Source organism: Pocillopora damicornis, chromosome 7, assembly GCF_964200805.1.
Source record: "Pocillopora damicornis chromosome 7, jaPocDami1.2, whole genome shotgun sequence".
NCBI classification, from domain to species: Eukaryota; Metazoa; Cnidaria; class Anthozoa; order Scleractinia; family Pocilloporidae; genus Pocillopora; species Pocillopora damicornis.
This window is the reverse complement of record NC_142676.1, coordinates 13,368,217-13,383,387: the sequence shown is the minus strand read 5'-3', so window position 1 is coordinate 13,383,387 and position 15,171 is coordinate 13,368,217. Positions and strand designations below refer to the sequence as shown.

General features: G+C 36.3%; 1 protein-coding gene and 1 long non-coding RNA gene across 2 annotated transcripts; one reads left to right on the top strand and one right to left on the bottom strand.

Annotated features, from left to right (window-relative positions):
• Positions 1-1,679: 1,679 nt before the first annotated feature.
• On the top strand, positions 1,680-14,997 carry LOC113673843 (uncharacterized). Its single transcript, XM_027190293.2, has 10 exons — positions 1,680-1,881; positions 3,171-3,363; positions 3,539-3,575; positions 7,073-7,220; positions 9,448-9,589; positions 10,192-10,237; positions 10,477-10,576; positions 11,027-11,060; positions 12,203-12,242; positions 12,786-14,997. The coding sequence occupies exons 1-10, from the start codon at positions 1,757-1,759 to the stop codon at positions 12,860-12,862; spliced, it is 942 nt and encodes a 313-aa protein (XP_027046094.2). The 5' UTR covers positions 1,680-1,756; the 3' UTR covers positions 12,863-14,997.
• Positions 4,467-7,190, bottom strand: LOC149042676 (uncharacterized). The gene is made up of 2 exons (XR_016188535.1): positions 7,046-7,190; positions 4,467-5,228 (listed from the first exon to the last, which is right to left on the bottom strand). It is a non-coding gene; the product is annotated as an uncharacterized LOC149042676 (long non-coding RNA).
• Positions 14,998-15,171: the final 174 nt, after the last annotated feature.

The window sequence follows — 15,171 nt, the reverse complement described above, 5'->3', positions numbered from 1 at the left end:
GAACTTTTAGATGACGGCTGCGCAGGCTGCAGCCTTTGTTCATTTTGACTTCTGTGTATTTTTACTATAAATCTCTTAATGAGTTAACTATAGATATCTTACCTACTACTGTATATAGTTTTTTTTAGTTTGTATATTCTCCCCTAATTGGTGTCCCCAAATTAGTAAGGGATTTGTTCCCTGGCTAGACGGTTTTTGACACTTTAATAAAGTTTCTATTCTATTCTATTCTATAAGAAAACAATGTTAAATATCGACTGGCACGATATCTTACCTTTCTTATACTTTGACGAATCCTTTCAAGACAGTTAAACTTAAACGTCCTTTTATATAATAGTGTTTTTAGCATTAACATGACAGTACAATGAAGATGACATGGGGATACATGAGAGAATACGTGCATAGACAAATTTCCTAACCTTTATGCTCGTTCCTTAACCTTTTCAAACTTCGTATTGGTATTCTGCTGGGTTCACGATCAGGTCTACGTACGCGATGAGATATACGTCTATGCTTCTCTCGACTAACATTAGATAGCTCAGTTGATATAGCGTGTTTCTCGATGAAAGGTTCACTCATAAATGTCCGCTCATAAAGAGATCTCTCTTAAGGTTCGCGGACCGACCCGTTCCGAAAACGCTCGACATCTTTTAGCGCGGGTCTACCGCGAACGATGTGTACATATTTTGTATGCGTTTTGAGCGTATTATACACAGTGTCTATGCTGATTTTGCACCGCGAAAGCTTCTCATCATCCGCCATTACACCATGCCATTTGCTCATTACTCAAAACGTCGCGCATGCATTAAAAATCAAAAGGCTTCGCATACGTGATGAGGACTTGACTGCGATTTGCGACCGAACGAAAAAAGAAAAAAAACGACGCCGGAATTGGAACTCGAGCGTTTCCTTTGGAAAGCCCGAGTAATTACATGAAACTGCTGCGCCCATGCTTGCTTAAAGCCTGCAATCGATTCACCTCGCGCGGGAACCTGAAAATAACGAAAAAGCAGCGTAAAAGGCCTTCAGTGATCCTTTTTTCTTTCACTTCCAAACTTCCAGGAGCATCGGAAGGTGCAGAGGAAAAATCTCGGTATTTTCTTCTGGTTTTTAAATTACATCTTCGATTAGTTACGATGAGTCGTAATTTTACGTAATTTTAGATCTTTCCTTCTTCCGCTGGCGTAGCAGACCGTGTGCCCATACCGACAATCTAGATATGCGCAGTTGAAACCGGAATCCTCCCAGAGGCCATACCGCTGAAAAGGAGTCAAAATGACCCTGGGCTCCAGATTGGCTGTACACAGGCTGTTTTGAAATTTGCGCCAGGTAAGGAATGGGTCAACAGTCCGGTAGGGTACTAAAACACACTCGCTGAAGGCGCCAAATATGTGGTGTAGTGTGCGGTTTCACTTCCTCATCTCGTGACAGTCAGGAGTTTCACTTCCTCATCTCGTGACAGTCAGGAGTTTCACTTCCTCATCTCGTGACAGTCAGGAGTTTCACTTCCTCATCTCGTGACAGTCAGGAGTTTCACTTCCTCATCTCGTGACAGTCAGGAGTTTCACTTCCTCATCTCGTGACAGTCAGGAGTTTCACTTCCTCATCTCGTGACAGTCAGGAGTTTCACTTCCTCATCTCGTGACAGTCAGGAGTTTCACTTCCTCATCTCGTGACAGTCAGGAGTTTCACTCTTGGTAGTTTTATTCGCACGTTGGAACAAGTTTGTTACATTTCCTGGAGGTGACGAAGAAGAATGAATCATCATCTGATTATCAGTTTTCTTTTGCTGGTGTTCGCTAGCAGCGGTTTAGGGAGTACAGAAGAGCTCCATGTTTCTTCCCCAGAGATGGTTGAGAAGATCAACTCGTTAAATGTGGGGTATGTGTCAAGAATTCTGCCTATTCAGAAACGTAATGTCATTTTGTATCATATTCCGTGAAAAAGGAGGCAACAGGAACGGAAAAGGTGAATTTACTGCTGAAATCAGAAAATAGAAAATTGGTCTTTTAATTTCTTTCGTCTTAAAATTGGCATATCAACGGTTTATGTCACTTAAATACTGATGTTCTCTTTCTTTCAGAAGTGGAATGTGTGATTCAATTAATGTTTCATAATTGAGAAGATGGTACTCCTTTTAAACGACTGTGAATATATGAAAGTCATATATTGAAACTGCGGATAGAGACGTTATGAAAGCGATCACAAGAGTAGTACCATGAATATGAAAGCGATCTTCGCAGTAATGAACACTACTTGAGCAGTAGTGAAAATAAGGCCTGAGAAAAATTCAGACTTGGTCATGGGTTCAAATCCCGTACTAGCCTGAATCTTTTCTGGCCTTATTTCCACTACTGCTTAAGTAGTGTTCATTGCTGCGAAGATCGCTTTCATATTCATGGTACTACTCTTGTGAACAGCTTTTGGAAATATTTTTTTGTTAATTTCATTTATCCAGACCCATTAAGTTTTGGGATTTCTCCTATAAATGGTTTGACACAATCTTGATCAAGAGAAATACCACAAAAAAACTTAATGAATTTCCAGCTTTCTTGGCCAACCACTCAGTCAGTAATATGAAGATCTTACTTTCTATTCCCATTCTTTATTCATTATTTTCTCTAAATACTATGCAAACTATTCTTCTTTTTTTTCATCTGCGTATAGTTATTTTAACTAGCTTTGTTATCAGTCTTAGGTTTTCATGTCTTCCATGAGGCTAAATGTGCCCATCACATGATACCACATGACCTGCATTACTTCATGTGATTTCTTGGAACAATTGACTCTTGTTGGTGTCCCCCAATTTATTTTCAGTCCCAACTGCTGTTTTACATTTTATCTTTTGTAGGCTAAGAGTCTTTCAGTCACTTTACTGAAGTGCAATTTACATTCACCATACCTATTTAAATAAACAATTTAAATTTGTAGAACAAAACATTTACACTTCTAGGTTCTTAACAACTTCTGAGTGCCAATTGTGGGTAAAGCGAGATTGGATGCTGTGCACAGGGACTCAAAGGATCTCTCCTGAAATGTTTTCGTGTCAGCCAAAATGAGATAGGGCCAATTATATAAAGTATGTATGAATGACACGATGATTGCAGACCTCCTAGGTTTGCAAGAGTAAGATTGTTTGTACTGATATAAGCTGTCTATTTTATATCCAGTTGGCATGCTACTGTTTATAAGCAGTTTGCAGAAATGAACTGGAAGGAAGCAAAGCAAATGTTAGGGAGTTATGGTGGATGGCCCAAAGACTCTCCTCCCAAGGTCATCAAAGAAGACATTGTCAGTGATATTCCTGGAAGCTTTGATGCACGTACAAAGTGGCCTGGCTCCATTCACCCGATAAGGAATCAGGTAACTATAAGATTCAGTAAAGGTGTTTTTGAATGGAGATAAGGAAAATGTATTGCAATGGAATTCAAGATCTATTTTTTGTGCCTGCAATACTTATACAAAATACTTTGATTCATTACAATTACTTACAACTACTTACTTCTTTCAAATTCAACTTTTATATTCAACTGAACAGGGTAAATGTGGAAGTTGTTGGGCATTTGGAGCTTCAGGTGGGTCTACCTTAAATACAATTTTAGTTGGGATAAATTTACAATTAAACCTACAGCTAGTGATTACTTCGATTTTTAGTCCATGTGATTCCCCATGACTTGCCATTTTGATTTTGAATGGCATTAGAATATTGCATTTTGGATTAGGAAAGCTCACATCTCTAGGAGTAATATCATGCATAATAAAGTGAGTTGATATAGTCCATTTTACAAAAGTAAAGATAGATGCAAAGTGAACCTGAAAAAAATGTATTCTCCATTAATTCATACTGGCTTTTTAGAGCTGAGTGAAAACATTCCTCAAATCTTGGCTGATAAGCGGCAATAATCAGTATATCTGTAAAACTATAACATTTAGTGTGAACTGTAAAGTAACATGCTTTACAATTTTAAGATTGAAAAAATTATACTACGTGTTACTGGGATTAATTTAATGTGTGCTTACTCACTTTGTTTATTTGGGAGTCACCCAAATATACAACAAATCTCCCAGTTTCCTTTTTCTAAAAAAGTTTGCTTTATCGCTTGGTTAAGGGTACAGAGGGGTATGTATTCTCTTATAGAGAGAAGGTCAACTAACAGGGAATGAAAAACCTGCCAACATTTTCGTTACTGCAAACATGTGGCTTTGTGGCTGGTTGGTTACAGCAATCAGTTGTAATTAGTAACTGAGAGGCATGGGTTTGAACCTCATTGAAAGTTATAATTTTCTGGAAATTCTCCAGTTTCAGTGTTGTTGGAAGAGACCGCATTGAATGGGTTAGGTTACAAATTCATGTGGTTATATACAATAAATCCAAAATCAAGCATCTCTTGGTAAGTGTGATATCAGATTCCCAGAGGCTGGTATTTCTGAAAATTAACTATTCACCAAATCTAGTGTGGACCACATTGTATAGTTTGGTGTATTTACTGGTCAAATTTTACATACAGTATAGTTCAAAAAGTTATGCAAACACCTGTTGAACAAAATTCCTAGCTTTTAAAGGAGTTTTGGTCTAACACAAAATTTGTGTGACATTTTGACATTTTTTTCTGAATTTTGTGTATCAGTTCACTGGGATGCGAGAAAGCTCAATTTCTAGAGTAAGTTTGTTTCTCCTGCAAATTCACAGGGAACTTTTCCGAGAAAATTCCTCCTTTGTTATCCACACGAACACCATTATTGTATGAAGGTTAACTACTTCATAACAAAACACATGGACTCTCCTGCTGTGATCCAGTCTCCAACTAAACAGCAACAATAGCAACCTTTGTTGATGCATTCCTATCCAATCAATTTCTCTCAACATTAAGATTTGCTCATGCTAACAATTTCAGACTGAACAAGGAGTTGCATTGAGTGCCCTCCAAGGCCTTCATCAAGCTAAATTATATGTTACTACCATTGCCACTGAGATTCACAGATGCTAAAATGTAAACAAACACATTTCTAAATCCTGTTTTGAAGTTCGCTTCTCGTCAATTTCCGATAAATGCAGTGCATCAGACTAAGAAAGGACAATCTGAAGCAAGCACTTTTAAGCAGAAGAGGATACTTACAAATATAGGTTTAGAAGGACAAACAGAACGTTGTAATATTTAACAGGCAACTTTAACTGCTGGAACTGCAGAATGACAGAATTGCAGAACAGTGGTACATTATCCCAAATCCTAAAAGATAAAATAGCAGATAATCACCCCAGAACTAAAAGACAAAATGGTGGAAAATCACCTCAAATCCTAAAAGACAGAGCTGCAGAAAATCAGCCCAAACCTCTAAGACAGAATAGTGGAAAATCACCCCAAATCCTAAAGAACAGAGTGGCAAAAAATCACCCAAATCCCAAACGATAGAGTGGTGGAAAAATACCCCAAATCCAAAAAGAGCAAGTGGCAGAAAATCACCCCAAATCCTATGAGACAGAACTATAAATACAGCCATTTTCTTTGGTACAAGGGAAAGGGTTGAGGGATAGGAACTGTTAACAAAAACTTGTATTATGTCAACCAGGCAACAGAAGTAATTAATAGACTACATTCTTTAGCCAATAGCAGATATATTAGAGGAAATTTTTAAAGGCAAACAATTCTAAGAGAAGTCTATCCTTGACAAATTTCAAACCCATAAAGTTTCTCATTCACTTCTTGTCACACTTGAGGCATGAAAAAATGATTTATTGAAGGAGAGGACCGCAGAGATCTTAGAAATAATCTTTGAAGAGAACATCAGACACTCCAACTCAGAATCACACCAAAGGAGCTATCCAAATGATCTAGTTTAAAGAATCGTCACAGAGGTTGGTTTTACTATCAGGAAAACAACACTCCAGGAGAAAAACAAAATGCGACTAACCATATTGCCTTTTGTCACACAATATAACCCATCAGAGACCAGCCTTAAAAAGATTTTATCGAGCAGCTGGCAAACTACTGAGAAGCAGCCTTGGCTTTATTTGGGAGATTTATTGAGAGCTTGCAATAGTTTCACGTAAGATTGAAGGGTCATGTACTTTAAAAATAACCAAACCATGAAAACAGGAAGAGTCATTTCAGCTTATCAACCCACTTTTAACACCTTGACAACCACAGAAAATCATCTCAAACAAACTGGACAGCCAATAGCATGATGTTACACATTAAGAGCAAAGATAATTTTGCAGATATTGATTTCATTTCCAAAGAAGCTATACTCATGAGGGTAAAAAGAGGGCAAGGAAAGATCTCACAGACTTACATACACAACCAGAATAAACTATGATGCAACAAAGGAAAATACAGTTTTGGGTGGGATATGTGCACTATTTATAATTTCGTCTTCAAGAATTTTGAGGAATTTTCTGCCATTTCATATTTTAGCATTTGGGGTAATGTTTGGCCGTTTCGTCCTTTAGGATTTGGGGGGATTTTCTGCCATTCGGTCATTTGGTTGTTCTGGCTTTTGGGGTTGCCCAACTGCAACTACTGTGGCAATGAATTAAACAATAGATCAGATCAAATTTGAAAGCAAAGCAGCCAGAATATCTCTCTTACTACAAGACAAACCTTACATGAGAAACTTATCTTTTTTATTCTTGAGAAATAAATGATTTCAATTATAATACAGTTTGTGTAGAAAAAAAAAAAAGAAATAGGTATGTTTATCCATATATATCCAAAGCCATAAAAATCAGTTGCTTGCACTAGATGCCATGACACCATGACCTCAGAGGTCATGTCTCAGACATTAACTTAAAATAAATCTGCTAGAAAACTGTAGAAGCCATATTCCAGAAAATCTGAAGTCAAACAAAAGGAATGAAACCACACTAACCACTGCAAAATGATGCAAAACTCTTAACTTTAACACAAAGATGGAAGACATAAGGGTAAATGCTCTTGTATCACAAAACTTGGTACTTAATTTTTTTTGCAATGATATTTTATTGTTTTGTAATAAATGTGTTATTAAATTAAATCTATTACTTTCAGGGGAGATCTTGGTATCTAACCTAAACTGCGATGTTTTTGCTCCATAGAGGCGTTGTCAGACAGATTTGCTATTGCCAGTGGTAATAAAATTGATGTGGTGTTGTCAGCACAACAGCTGGTCGACTGTGATACAGATAACTTTGGTTGTTCAGGTGGCTATCCTATAAAAGCATGGCAGTATATGAATCAAGTCGGGTGAGTGTAATTCAATAATTATGAAACTACATTTGAAATCAGAATAAACTTTTTTTACATTCAAATTTGACACTCCTTATTGATAATGAAGTAGGGATGAGTGGAAGATATGTTAAGTTAAGCAGAGTATAAACTAACTGGAATTCATTCTCATAATTTGATTAGTAAATTGTCATTATTTCTGACTCAGCCATCGGTTGATTGACCTGAAACTGAATGTTAGCTATAACTCCCAGTTTCCACTTTTTGAATCCTGTTTGCTTTATTCAATTCTGTTCTAATACATATTAAACTTAAGAATGATGAGTATAAACTTTATGTCAAATGAATCTTGGTTTAAAAAAAGATAGCCCACAGAATTATACTACAGGTTGTGGTTTTTTAGCTTCAGTGCTCATTTGGTGTGATATTTTTGGTGCACTGGTTGGCAGTCAGGCATATTACAGGTTAAGTTAAGGCTCACAACCTGTATGCAAAATAATTTAATGGATCAGCTCTGAACTTGGAAAATGAATTATGAAGGGGTGAAACATTGAGTCCAGTGACTTGACTTCATATTTTGAAACTTTTGGTGCACTCCTAGAAAGCACATTGTCAGTCTCACATTGCATTTTCTTGGTGCAATGGATTGTGCTTCGCCCTGCAAGCAAAAGGTAAAGTGATTGACTCTAGGCAGTTGGAAGATCTTTGTTTTTGTTTGTTTGTTTCTTTTTCCCTGTTTTTTTTTAGTATATTCTCCTAAAGCATAAGTTTTTCTCTTTTCGTTGGAATGTCACCTTTTTCTGAGCAGAAATTGGCATTTGAGAAGCCAATTACCGGAGCACAGTATTTGTCTTTCCTTTTCTGCTTTTGAAAAAATCTAGGGGAGGTTTTAATCATTCCAGAATACAGTTAATTGGTAATATTGTGTTTTTTGTCTATCAATTATAAATTCTGGATCAACAAGGTTTAAAAACAAGGTAATTGTGAAGAAGAGCTCCCCATAAAACCTGTCGGCCGACTGTCGGTCAACTGTCGGCCGACAGGTTACCGACAGTCTACCGACAGCTAACCAACAGGTTACCGACAGGTTAAGAAAAAAGAAAAATTGTGTTAAAAACGAACAGTTAACGTGACATAACAATCCGTAATGGTGGTGTATGACTCGACAGACTTCACCTACTTACCGATCGACGGCAAAGTTGAAAGTATGTAAAGGAAAGTTTCTTCCAAAATGTTGTTATCAGATGCGTATAGGATATATCACTTGCGTAATTTACAACACACCAGACAATCTAAGAATCGCATTGGAAGATAATTTAATCGAAAACTCGGCCAAAAACTCTGATAACCATAAGCTACGTATCAATACAAACACTTTCGTTCAAATCGCCCAACAATGCAACGCTGCCTCTTATGGTATGTTATGTATGTATCAATGATGTTTACCTTGTGCATTTGTGTTGCTAACATCGTCCTCTATCTTGCAGGTTTGGGATGAATTGCTATTTCCAATTTCAAGTTTAATAAATGATACAACTGTGAATCTTTTTACTCGTTATGTTAAGTAATAAATTACTATACGCAACAATTCGATAATTAGACTTGGATGCGTGATGCGATAATTGATTTAGGCGCGCGCCGCTAAAATCACGATTCTACGAGTGAAGTATCTTGTATATTTCACCACTCACAAAACAGCTCCTTTAGGAGCCACCAAATTTTGAAAGTCAATTGTCAACGTATTACACATGTTGGATGTTGTATCAAGCGAAAACCGAGAGAAAACATTAAAGTTTGTGTTAACGTTTCACGGACAAGCTACCGACAAGCTACCGACAGGTTACCGACACATTACCAACAGTCGGCCGACTGTCGGCCGACAGACGACCAACTGTCGGCCGACTGTCGGCCGACAGTTGACCGACAGTCGGCCGACAGGTTTTTTGGGAAGCTCTTCTTCACAATTACCAAAAACAAGGCCCACAAATCCTGAAATGTTAGATGGCTTGTTGCCCTTAAAAGTATATTTATCTGAGCACCTTTGCCAATTTGCAATATTATCTGTATTCTATTGTCAATATGGTCTAAACCATGCTTAAGATGTTTTGAATGTATGATGGAAATGTCCATAGACAGACTTGTGAGCACAATAAGCAGTCTATGTTCCCTTGGGCACAGTAGACACCAAAAACAAATTTGAAGTTGCAAAGCATGTGAGATAATCTTTCTTTTTTTTCACACCCAGCCTCCTGACTGTGGAATGTTATGGTCCATATCAGGCAGAGGGTGAACCTTGCAAGTTCAATGGCACACTTTCACAGTGTCCCAGTGGTCAGGATGTGTTTCAAGTTTACAAGGCAGCCAATGCATATGCTGTGCAAGGAGAAGTAAGTGGTACATAAAACTCTAGATCTTTGCCTTAGTGTGGATGGACCTGGAAGCATCCAAGCCAGCAAGTTAAATTTGGATGATTTGCTATGCCTTTCTGGTGAGGGGTGATTGTTAATGATTAGTTGAAGTGTATTTGATCTCCTGAAGTCCCTGAAAAATGCTTATTTAGACTTGATTGATGGTTGGTAATGGTGCAATAGGACCAAGCAACACAGTTTATGCATAAAATGAACACAGTCATCAACATTGAAAGCATCAGTAACTTCTAATGTTGTGAAATTGAATGATGGAGAATTTCTGTTTTTCTGCCTCCCTGGTAAGAAGTGAAGGGCTTGTGTAATGGAAAGATATATGCTCTGAAAGGCAGCTAAAACATTTTGGTGCCATTTAACTCTGGGTAAAATCAATTTTTGTTTCTGTACATCAGACACAAATGTAAGCCCAATAGCCAGTGAGGTATGTAATTTTTAAGTGATTTCCAAGCAGACTAACAGAATAAGCCTTGACTTAACTGCAGGTTGTATCTAATTAAAATTGCAAATCTGCAAATGACTGTTCAATTAAGGTTTTTGAACAAACTCTCTACTTGTCTCTAAAGGTTGAAGCCATTCAGTCTGAAATCATGACAAATGGGCCAGTTGAAGGTAATTTAAAAAGTACATGTAGTTTTATTTTATGATATCTTACAAGACTATATCCAAAAATTATTTTAACAGACAAGACTTTCCATTAGATCATAGCTTTTGTGAACTTTACCTTCACCTATAAAAATTGATTTTAAAGTATGTTTTTTTCTCCACTCTGTTTTTACTAATCTTAAACTTCACATTAAGGCAATAAACTATTCTATTTAACTGATATTTGGTTTTACTCTTTGTTACAGCAACTTTCTCAGTGTACTCAGACTTTTTCTCTTATAAGTCTGGTGTTTATATACACACCACTGGCACCATAGTTGGTGGTCATGCAATCAAGATGCTGGGGTTTGTTCTTTTTCTTTTATACACAACTTGTTTGCTTTGATCCTTTTACTTTTTCAGGACTCAGTTTTTAAGTAACCTTTAAATGTATTACAACATTTTGATCACTTTCAATCTACTTTTATTTTATATGTTATATGATAACATGTATCTTACATGAAGAGTCCAGGTTGTTAGATTTTCAAGGTTATATTTTCGTAAGTTTTGGTAATGACTTCAAATTTTTCTGTTTTTCTCTTTTTGTAAGCTGTATTATTTTGTTGTGTCTAATTTTGCTATTTCATATGCTCTGTTTCTGTGGAGGTTTTCTAAAATTTAATGAGCTTCAACTTTTTTTTTGTGAGGTGATTTTAATTATGGTGGTTCATTGTGATCTAGATCTTTTATACTTGTGAAAACAATTTCAATTTTAAAGTGATCTTGACAATAATTATAGTTCTTATTCCTTTATAGGTGGGGTCGGTCTGCAGAAGGCATTGATTACTGGGTAGGAGTGTTTGTTCTTCATTTTCTTTTTCCCATAACAACCAATAATGTTCTTTTATTACGTTCTTTACAATCAACATAGTACATATACTTTAAGGATTTGCAGTTGCATGTTTATGAGATCATATGGTGGACAGTTTTATATTTTCTGTCCCATGTGTGGATGCAGCATTACTTTTATCTTTATTCTTACTGCAGAGCTCACAAAAACTTCCAAGTTTAGTTCTGTGGTCATCTATATGACCATTGTAAGTCCCATGAAGTTAGGTAATCCTTCACCTCACTGCTATACCATAGGTATCCCAAACTTACAATTTAAAAATATCGTGTGTCTTGTCTTCTTTTTCAATCATTGAAGATGAAGACAGGACCACAAAACTAGTCTCTGTGATCTCAAATAATTGCAAGAACCCAAAATGTAGCAAAATTAAGTATATTTTAATTATTTTCATTGCTTCATCACTTCATTGCTTTAGACTGAGATAAGGCAGGTTTTTGGAATATTACAAACCCTTTTTAACTGTAGAAAGAAAGAAAGGCCCACAATATCTTGGCGATTCCATAAGCACTCAAATTTTGAGTTTGGAATTCTTGAAGTTATCCATGGTACTGGTGTGGTGGATTGATTACCATGTAACAGGAAAATTATGAACTCACGACTTCTATCACGTGATAGTTGACGAGGGTGAAGCCAGAATCAACCATCACTCAGAGACATCGAGAGCGAATAATCCAATGGTTCTAATATAAATCTATTAGCCGTTCAAAGTTCAACAACAGGGCAAGCGCGTGTTTTTATTCTACCCAGCCAATCCAATTGCAGCATTTATGATGGAACGCAAGAAGACTTTTGCGAACAAGATATGTTGTAACTTTAGTGGGAGGAGGTGCTTAACATAAAATGTTAGATGGAGTTATTATTAGTATTGCTCACCAAATATAAACACTATTTAGGGAAGCTTCAACAGATCAGTTGTGCAAGTACCTGGACTGGACTGATATTAGGGCTAACCAATTAACAACGCTTTTTAAGATGCTTTAGAAGAATCCGTAGTGTGAGCTCCCAGACTGGACTGCATGTTTCAGTAGACGATGACATTTAACGATGTTCCACCCAATCATTATTTTTCTCTATTTTTGTAGATTTGTGCCAATTCTTGGGGAGATAGATGGGGAATGGATGGTAGGCTTTTTCTCATGAAATATGTGCATGTGCCCGTGTATGCACACGTGTCATATATAATCTTTGAAAATTGGAAAATATCTTCGTTACACTTTAGTTTTAAGGTGGGCATATTCAGTCGCGTTCCATGTTTTGAGGGAAACCTTTTTAGTAAAAGTCTTATCCCGAGATGATAATCATGATAGCCTGCGGTTGGCGTCCTCTCCCTCAAAACTCTTAGTTTCTCTATTCGTTTCTCAAAACACAACGATGGTCGACAAATTTCCAAGAATGTTTTTGCGACAAACAAGGCTATCATTTCAATAAGTTTGAGTTGTGCCCTGTCTTGCATTCCCTGAAATTTTTTTTTCGTAAATATACGGTCGTTCAGAACGTTTTTAAAATACCAAATTCGTTCGTGTACAACTGCTTATTTTGCAGAGGCGCTTCGCGTGATTTGCGATATGGTTGCTTAATATTGGGACATGACACCATCGTGATTCTAAACGAACATTTTATTCTCGTTTTTCTCAAGCTGATTGTTCGTTTGTTTCGTTTTTATAGGTTTCTTTTACATCCGCCGAGGCACAGATGAGTGTGGTATTGAAAGTGGTATCACTGCTGGCATTCCATATATGTGATGGAACCAACTCTATAGCTGAGGCGCTGACACTCTTCTTTGACATTGCGATGCTGTTTGGAGGGAGGAAACACCACATTAAATTTTATAATAATAATAATAATAATAATGACAATCTTTAATGAGGAAACTTTTTCACTAAAAAGTGGTTTACAAAAAGGACCTCGAAAATTAAAAATTAAAAATTTACAATGAATAAAAATGCTAAAAGATGCTACTAAAAACTAATGTATCTTATGTGTAATACAAAACTTAAATCAAAAAATTAAAAATCTGACGCTTCAAAATATTTACATTATCAGAGGCTCGTATAGTTTTGTCCAGCGAGTTAAAATCACTTACAGCATGATAGCCAGTTCTTTGTTTGCCCCAGTTTCTTTTAACGGATGGAATTTTAAGGTTAGCTTTATTTCTTGTGTTGTAACTATGCTGTTCTTGCTGAGTGACTAATGTTAGTTCGTGATGCGTGAGACCATTAAGACATTTATATACATGTACGCATCGGCGCTGGAAGCGCCTTTTTTCTAGTGTTAACCACTTCAGTGTAGTTAACGCATCAGACGCAGAGGAATACAGTGGTCGATCTAATATTATTTTAGCCGCCTTATTTTGAAGCACTTGCAAACTAGACATTAAAGTTACATTATGTTTGTCTCCCCAAACTAAATCAGCATACTCGAATAAGGGCATAACAAGGCTTTTATAAAAAAAAGGGTGCGCGCCTTAAACGGTAACAAATGCTTAATGCGTCTAAGTAGGCCAAGCCTTTGATTAACTTTCCCTGCCATGTATTCGACATGATTTGTCCACGAAAAATCAGACGATATTAAGATTCCAAGATATTTAAAACAAGTAACATTGTTTATACAATGATCAAAGATTGAAACAGTTAGAGCTATTTTCCTCTGTAACTTCTTGTTACTGCCTATAAGCATGCATTTGGTTTTGTCCAGATTCAGTGTTAACTTATGTTCATTCAGCCATTTCGCCACAGCCAGGAGGTCTTGGTTGAGCTTTTCAGTCAGCTCCTGAGAGGAAGTCCCATAGCAGTAGATCACCGTGTCATCTGCATAAAGTGATGCTTGACAGGCATCTAGAACGCTTGGCAAATCGTTAATGTAGATGACAAATAGCAGAGGACCCAGAATACTTCCCTGAGGGACCCCATGGGTAACTGGCAATTCATCAGACAACTCATTCCCACAACATGTACGCTGTTTCCTGTCAGTAATGTAAGAGCGGAACCACTGAAGCGAGTTCTCACATAAACCAATTTTGGAGAGCTTGCGTAACAAAATCCGATGGTCCACTGTGTCGAAAGCCTTGGTTAAATCCAAAAACACGGCCCCACACAATTTACCTTGTTCCATGTTCAATAATTATACTTTATACTCCTTTCTTAGCGTTTTTATGGTAATTAGAAACTATTTCGTTGAAACTCCTCTCATTTACTGCAATTTTTAAGATATTTAGGATTAAACAATTCTTAGACAGTACATTTTTAAACAAAAGCTGCATTTGAATTTTATTGTCAATGGAATTCTTAGACTGTGATTTTACTGAACTGTTTTTCTGAAAATAGTGAATGGATTTTTGTAGACTGCTGAATTTAAAATTTTATTTTGTAGCAATTAAAAAAGGCAAACACTGAGGCCTTTTACGTTTAATTAATTTCTAGGACTGTCAAATTTAATAATTTTACACCATTGAAAACGAACTTTTTGCTTCTTTTATTCAGCTCACCCGCAAAAAGACGGTTATGCTAATAAAAAAGTTTGAATAAAAAAATGAAAAGAAACACCTGGACCAATCATTAGTCAAAGTAACAATTCCTGTGAAATATATTAAGTTCAAATAACAACGGTCAAATCATAATATACATAAAAACAACAATATTCAATAGACATCTAGACAAATTTGTGAAATTAAATTGTAATAGAATTTATAGACACTAACCAAGGGTAGATTTCTGAATTATTTTAAGCTAATAACATAAGTGGTTTTTTATAAAATTTTTACTGTAGTTTAGCTCATTGTTTTTGTAATGATATCATCGTTGACTTTTGTCTAAATGTAATGAAATAAAAAAAATAGTTTTACAGAAATTACTTTTATCAATAAACGGAGCATATATGATGTAGGTATTGGTGGTTAATGCTTCACAAAAATTTTTTGAAATTATTGTTTCTGCTTATTTTGAATTTAGATTTTATATTGAACACAAAGAAAACAATCCAATTTCTGTCTCTGGGGGTACATTATTGTCTTTTTCTTTTTTTTTTTTTTCTTTTGGTGTTTAGCGTTTATTAA

Coding starts and splice junctions, on each gene's coding strand:
- LOC113673843 (XM_027190293.2), top strand. CDS start 1,757: ATGAATCATCATCTGATTATCAGTTTTCTTTTGCTGGTGTTCGCTAGC. Junction 7,221..9,447: donor CAGTATATGAATCAAGTCGG/GTGAGTGTAATT, acceptor TTTCACACCCAG/CCTCCTGACTGTGGAATGTT. Junction 11,061..12,202: donor CAGAAGGCATTGATTACTGG/GTAGGAGTGTTT, acceptor CTATTTTTGTAG/ATTTGTGCCAATTCTTGGGG.